Source organism: Lontra canadensis, unplaced genomic scaffold (genome assembly GCF_010015895.1).
Source record: "Lontra canadensis isolate GAN:19392208 unplaced genomic scaffold, GSC_riverotter_1.0 scaffold66, whole genome shotgun sequence".
NCBI classification, from domain to species: Eukaryota; Metazoa; Chordata; class Mammalia; order Carnivora; family Mustelidae; genus Lontra; species Lontra canadensis.
Genome location: NW_022631060.1, coordinates 934,494 through 942,130, shown reverse-complemented (window position 1 = coordinate 942,130; position 7,637 = coordinate 934,494). Strand labels below are relative to the sequence as shown.

The 7,637-nt window shown below is 37.1% G+C and overlaps 1 protein-coding gene and 1 non-coding gene across 2 annotated transcripts; both read left to right on the top strand.

Annotated features, from left to right (window-relative positions):
• Nucleotides 1–343: 343 nt before the first annotated feature.
• Nucleotides 344–453, top strand: LOC116880628. Its single transcript, XR_004385227.1, has one exon. It is a non-coding gene; the product is annotated as a U6 spliceosomal RNA (small nuclear RNA).
• An 885-nt stretch (nt 454–1,338) lies between these two features.
• Nucleotides 1,339–6,933, top strand: LOC116880188 (membrane-spanning 4-domains subfamily A member 4D-like). The gene is made up of 8 exons (XM_032879048.1): nt 1,339–1,497; nt 1,990–2,116; nt 4,276–4,429; nt 4,770–4,904; nt 5,085–5,141; nt 5,460–5,585; nt 6,351–6,452; nt 6,796–6,933. Exons 3-8 carry the CDS (start codon nt 4,310–4,312, stop codon nt 6,874–6,876), a joined length of 621 nt encoding a protein of 206 aa, XP_032734939.1. The 5' UTR covers nt 1,339–1,497; nt 1,990–2,116; nt 4,276–4,309; the 3' UTR covers nt 6,877–6,933.
• The last annotated feature ends 704 nt before the right edge of the window (nt 6,934–7,637 follow it).

Here is a 7,637-nt window from a genome sequence, read left to right as displayed (position 1 = left end):
CAGAGCTTATTTTTGAGGCAAGCAGTAACCAGGTCTCCCCCCTGTCCAAAACAGATCAAAATATCATAAGAAAATAAAATACATTTACATGAACTTAGATCCTTAACAATATTAATAAATTAAACCAAGCAACATATTAAAAAAGTATGTCCTAACCATGCCAGTTTATGCCAGCTGTGCAAGGTTGTTTTACAGCTCAGAGTAAAGGGCAGAAATTATATGGTCCTCCCCATAGGTGGAGAAAAAGTTGTTGAAAGAGGTCAAACTCCTTGCATAACAGAACTTTTCAGCGAATTGAAGAATATGGTACTGAAAATTCTTCCAGTTAAGAAAAAGCAGAGCAGGGCTTACTTCAGCAGCACATATACTAAAATTGGAACAATCCAGAGATTTGCGTGACCTCTGCATAAGGAGGACACTCGGGTTTATGAAGAAAAGGCAGAGCATTCCTTTTGACAGATTTTAAGCACAAGATAACAAGAACAGGAACATTTTGTACAGTTGTAGACAGACACCAGGATAAGAAAAGAACGTCTTTTTCCCTATTAGTAGCTTTACCTCAGGTTATGATGCCTTGAAGGAAGGCAGGGGTGGTGGTACGGAGATTCTCCATAATTCATGATGGTAACCATAAGTACCACAAAAGAACCCAGAGGAGTCACAGAGTGGAGGGGATGACAGATTTCTACTTTCTTTCTAAGTTAAAGGATAATTTAGCCAAGACTATAGAACACGCAAAGGCTCCCTTATACTTTTGGAGAATATAATTCCAGAGATGTGGACAAATAACACATTACTCCCATCTTTGGATTTCCTGACATGGGCTCTATAAATATTGTGTGCTATTTTTCTATTATTATTTGTCAAGGAAGCTAACATTATCGCAGAGGAACTGGTGTTGTTAGCAAAACATATGAAGTATAATTTGGGAGGCAAGAGAGTAAAAACCCCATATTTACGAAAAAATCCCATATTTTCTATTAAAGGTGAGGATTTCTATGGGCAAATTAAGGTTTTATTATAAGTCAAAATATTTTCCCAAACAGTAAGCACATGTTTCATTAGCGAGGTCTTTGGGAAGTGGTAGGTAAATAGGAATTAAGATTTGCCCTCACACTGAGAAAAGAGTGTGCAAAGCTTTGGCACTCAAGACTGTGGCCATCTGAAGCGTAGAGATAAATGATTATCTCTGTCAGCATCATGCATTTTACGCCATCGTAGAAACCCATCTGCAAGAAACACAGAGCAAAAAGATGTATTTTAGGGTGGTGTCTTTTAGGATGGTGTATCATTATCTCTTCATTCTGTCTTACTGAGCAAAACCTACATATACCAAATTCCCACAGCCTATAGTGCCTGATAGAGACACAGATCATATACTGCTTGCTGCCTTGGGGGAATTTCACTGAAAAGCCTCTGAGACCGATTCTAAGGTACTGGTGTTCCCAGGTCCTGTACAGATATCGAGTTAAGACTGAATGTTGTTTTGAGACAGAGGTATGTATTTTTCTTTTATTCTTATTTACATGGGTATTCCTCTGGCATATGAGAGGGCATGTCAGTTCCATGCCAGGCCCTAAGACTCACACAAGTTTTCCTGAAATTATTCCATAGGAGGAAACCATAGCCATAGAATAATCTTATAAAAACTACTTTTTATAAAACTCGTTATTTGAGAAGGACATAAATGTCTAAGGGGATTTTTTTTTCATTAAAAAAAAATGTTTGACTCTCTAGTAGCAAACTTAATGTTACAATTTTAAAGACCCGTAGAACCATTCCAGATTGTTCTCTGAAACCATCTCAGCCATGTAGTCATTTTCAAAAGACAGAGAAGAATTGTCCTAAAAATCATATACTATCTAGAATTTACAACACAGAGTAGCTTTCTACTAGTCTGTAAGTCTGGCTTGCTAGTATTATTTAGTGCTGCTTTATTCAATTTTATGTAATGACATTTGACTTTTTTTTTTTTTTTGTCAATGAAAGAACTTTGATCCAAAAGGAGGATGGTCTTGATCTGGAATCATATTCTTTGCATGATCATTACACTTGTTGAAAAAAATTATATGGCATTGAGTGGACTCTCAGTTCCAAAAACTGCTTTGTTTATCAGGTATCAATGAAAAAAAATATTTTTTAGGATGTTGACTTTACCATCATGAAAAGTGAGTTACAGTTTGTTCAGAGAAATGTATTTTTGCTTCAGGTATGACTAATAATAAGGAACAGGATTAAAGATTTTTTGAAAAAATACTAAATTAGATAGTAAGGGCAGTATCATACTAATTATAATGTTATCAAGAAATAAGAAAAAATACACATTTATTTCCATACCTAAGGTAAATTCTCTGTTGGTAATAAAAACAGAAATTTTGAGTATGAGAAGGCAGTAACTGTCATTGAAACAGGGGTAGGAATAAAGTCAGAATATCATGAATAATTCTATAGAAAGGGTCACTGGCCTGCATTAAGCAAATTCAACATTTAAATACTAGCTTTCAAATGTGCATGATTTTTTCCATGCCATTTTCCATTTGAAAGTAATTACCACTGACCCCTGAACAACACAGGTGGGTTCTGGCCACCCTCCCTCCCCAGAGTAGAAAATCTGATATAACTTTGGACTCCCCCCAAAACTTAACTGTTAATAGCCCAGTGTTGACTGGAAGTCCTACCAGGAACATGAAGAGTCAATTAACACATACATTTTATGTTATAAGTATTATATTATAAGTTATAATAATATGCTATATTATTACAATAAAGTAAACTAAGGAAAAGAAAATGTTACTAAGAAAATCATAAGGAAGAGAAAATACATTTTTAGTACTGTACTATCATACTGTAAAAATCCACATAATAAGTGGACTTGCAAGGTTCAAAACTGTGTTGTTCAAGGTTCAACTGTATAATGTTTCCTTTCCTTTTTGTTTGGTCAATCTCCTCAGAATAAAAGGTTTTAATTTCTGTAGAAGAACTATCAGATTTTACAGAACTTAATAAAGGTAGGTAGAAGAAATATTTGTTTTATTGCTATTCTTTTAATATATTTTCTGATAAATTTGAACATACCTGTACACCATACAGCTAGAAATTTTTACAGTTCTATAGGAAAAATGAAATTCTAGCTCCATGGACTCTACCAAGTTTCCTATGATTTCACTTCAAGGAGAAATGTACATGAAACAGAGTATCCATTGTCATCATGATGAAGACAAAAAAGGCTATATATTTTTTGTTTATACTCAGTATGGTCCATGTGTTCAAATAAAAAAAGAAGATTTCTTGCTGTTAGAGAAGAAAAGCACTCCTAATATGTGGGTATTTTGCTTAGCATTTCTGTAGGCAGATCATGAGTAGAAAAACAAGGGTTTGACGGCTCAGGCAGATGTGGTACCAAATCACCTACCCAGCTATGCCAGTGCAAAGATGTGTGGCGAGTTGTGTGCAGTTTGTGTGGTGAGTCAGTTGTGTGAGTCACCTGTTGTGAGCTAGTCAGGGGTATCAAGAGGGAGCAAACTCTGAGTCTAAGAGCATGCATGTTACATTGTTGCTTGTTGAGTCAAATGCTGTTAGTTCTTTAACTTCAGAAGGAGCCTGAATCTAGAGACAGAACAAAAATAACTATGCCAGATAACTACCTAGGAACAGAAGTGTAAATGAAAGAATTCTACACAGCAAAACACAGAAACAAAGTAACAAATACTTTGTTGTCTCTCCATGGGGCAGGAATACCAGGACTAGAGGGCAATATTAATTTTCAGCTGCATGACCAAGATGGTCAACATTATTTCGAGACAAAAAGATCCATAAGACACATGCACTAAGGCTAAGATCCTCGGCTTCCTATAATGTAAGTCTACATTCCTTACATAGCCTTTCTGGAACTCAAGATAAGAGAGAATATGCCATTTGGACCTGCTTGAAGTACATCGCTAAATAATAAATGTTAGCTTTCCCACTCTTAAGCCTGGTGGTGGGTATTATGGAGGGCAAGTATTGCATGGAGCACTGGGTTTGGTGCATAAACAATGAATTTTGGAACACTGAAAAGAAATAAAATAAAATGAAAAAAAAAAGAATTCAAACAATTACATGGCCTAATTTCTTACATTTAGCACAGTACCTACCTTTTACTTTGAAATATTTGTGAACACTAACTATAGCATGGGACCAAAGAGACTAATCCTTTTACCTGATCTTTCTGGCCAGCACATGCCAGGCATGTGTTGTGACTCAACACTACCTGTGACTCAGTATCACAACCCACAGGTTGTGAAGACCAACGGCATCAAGGGGCATAACCATGGATCCTCAACAAAGAGATCAAGCCATTCGCCAGGGCCAGTCTGGACCAATGCCTTTCCCTCAGGAGGCACAGAACAACCTGCAGAATTTCCTAAAGGGGAAGCCAGTTATTCTTGGGGTAAGTACAATGAAGGTTCCGTAGGGATTTTGAGGTGGCTCATATTCCCCTAAATTTATTCTGGATCAAAGCTACATGATGACCTGAGAGGAGAATTTGGAGTGTTTGCAATAATTCCCAAATCAAGAGAAAAATAGGACTTTTGAATAAGAAATCACATATGCCATTTAGCCAAATCACCAAACTGTTTTATATTCGGTAACACTGAATGAAAATTTAAGCACTGGTCATGGAATTCTTGAAATTAAAGGAATCCTGAATCATTTACAACCTTCAAATGTGGGGCAAATAATTCTAAAGCTTATTCCTCCTAACTCAGAGGCATTTTCTCATTTTCTAGGTGAGCCAAATCGTGATTGGCTTAATGAATATTTATCTATGGCTTATGGTAAAAGTCTTCCTTTCATTCTATGAACGATATCTAGTCCCAGGGAATGCTGCATATTTCTTCATTTTCCTTTTGGGACCAATTTTTGTAAGTAAATTGGAATCACTTTGATTTCTGTATTACTTAGGATGTATGTAAAATCCTTAATAGTTATCATTTATAAGCACAAAATTCAGGGAAAAGTATTGAGAAGTATTTGGTGTCAGGAAAAAAGATTACAGAGTGATGTATTCACAGACTAACTCATTGAACTTTAACATTTTACAGTTAATCATATCCGGAACTGTGTCTATTGTGTCTGGAAAGAAGACAACAAAACAGATGGTACATTTATCTACAGTTTCAGAAAATTAAGACAGGCATAGCGTAGACCAACCTTTGTCTCCAAAATGATCAAGCTGTCTCCAATTCCTAGGTTTCTCTTTGCCTTGAGTTGAGATCCCAGAATGATTCCTTCCCTATTCCCCACAGGTCATGTTGTCTCTGTCCAGCTCAAATGAGAAATTACCCAGTAGCAAATAGCAACCCTGTGCACAAGTTTTATGAATTCCGATTTTACTTGAATTTTAAATAAAATGCACACATATGTACAATCACTTGCCAGGTTCAAGAGTAGAAGAACAGGTTCTGATTCTTTTTCAGATCTGTGGCAGCGTTGGAGCAAACACTGTGGCAGCCGTATCAACAGGATTGTCACTAATAATCCTTGCACTCAGAATGACCCTATCCTATTACTTCTTAAACATATCAGCTCATTATTTCATAACTGTAAGTATTGACAGATCCAGTGAAAAATAATCTCTTGGTACTTATCCATATATATATGAAATTCCTTGCAGACGTCTTTCTCATCACAAGTGGGCAATCTGGCACTGCTTTAAACTGACAAATCACTTGAAGAAAAATGTCAGGGCCTCGACACTGAGCGAGTAAATATCTCTGAACTATAAATTATTGGTGATGTTAGGACTTAAGTACATCAGGTGAGCTAAATAAAACCCGTATTTGAGATGAGATCAGAATGGTTGCCAATGAATTCACTCAATGATTGTAATTGCTGTCTTTATTAAGGTAAAGAGAAATCTAGATGTTTAATCCATTCAGCATAATGATAGACAAAGTCCAGGATCCTTTCTAGAAAGTATCTGTTTAATAAATCTGATACTGATCTCCTTGATTATATGGTGAAAATTACTGTGGAATGTAAAGGGATCCTAAAACAAGCCAAAGCATGGCTTGCAAATGTGCAGACTCTTTACCAATTGGTTATGTTGAGAAAAAAATTGGTTAAGAGAATCTCACTTCTTCCATGTGAAAACTATAAATGAATGAAATTGCAAATTTGGGAGTCTGTAAATTAGAGTAATTATGTGTGTCTTTGCCCAGATTTTATCTGAAGGTGGCCAGAGTGGGATATTTTACTGCCATTGACAATCTGTCAATTAGGTATGAAGGAGAACCTGCAGGGTCCATGGCAAGAGTTCCCTCGCTCAGTCCTTCCATCTTTCCTCCCTGTGTGATTTTAATTTGCAGGGGATTTTGTTTATGAAGCTTGCCCTCATCATCTTGGGATTCATCATCTCGGTGTTGCTGTCTGCATTTGGATGCAGTGCTGTCTGCTGTGATATGACCTCCGTGAGTGTCTGTGATCCAGAAGACCCAGAATGCGTTTTAGGATATTCTTTGCCACTTTTACATTTACCTCTTTAAGTTTTACTGAACCTTTCAAAGCATACAAAACATCCAAGACCCCCTGTCAGGTTATGAGCCCCTTGCAATCTGTTTTGCCACTAGCAGCCACATGTGTAAAATTAGACTGGGTACTAGTGGAAGGTTGCTTGACTGGATGTAGATGTTCATGTCAGAAAGAGAAGAGGGGTCCCAAGGAGCATTCGTGCATTAGGAGAACTAGGGTCATGGGCAAGTGTAATGTCATAACATATGAAATAATCATCTACCATGTGTTCTTCCTCCACAGGTGGTTGTCGACTTATCCTCCAATGAGCATGGACTTCCCATAACTGTTCTTTATCCTGACTATGATGAGGTGGCTTTCTAACCCACTTAGTTGTTTGATATGTCAACTTTTGAATTATTCCTGGATTTACTCTGAATGTATTATTGAGAGTAAATCAATAATCAGGCAGTAAATAGAGCCTTCGGTGTTCTCAAGGGGAGAAAAAGTCACAGTTGGCTGGTGTTGACTCTGCTATGGTCTCCTGCTCTAACCCCGATCATGATTACATTTAGAAATGATAAATGAAGCATATGATTCATCAGCATCAACAATGGCATCATCTCACACCCTCCATAATAGGAAAAAATGGAATAAATGGAAAGGTTGTAGGTACTCTGGGACTCTGGTCTGGTGTGAAGCATATGTACCAGAACCGCCCACCTACACAATTTCTGAGAAGCCACTTGCTTCAGACTATAATTTTAACCCTATACTGGGAGCTGTACAGTAGGTCAGCTGCATAGACCATGCTGCTACTGATCCTATCCCTAAAGAGTACAAATTTCCATGAAATAAAAGAATTAAAATAAGCCCTGTTCTTATCCTTTCACCTTAAAGGAGTCATCATTTCCTATTATTATTTCCATCTGTGCCATGAAGATTTTACATCACGAAGTCAGTTATAGTCTTTTAACCTCAGGACCCTATAAAACTATTCCAATGAGTAAAGATATTTTAAAATAGGAAAATATGGGGGGTGCCTGGGTAGCTCAGTTGGCTAAGCATCTGCCTTCAGCTCAGGTCATGATCCCTGGATCCTGGGTTGGAACCTGGGATCAGCAGGGAACCTGCTTCTCCCTCTT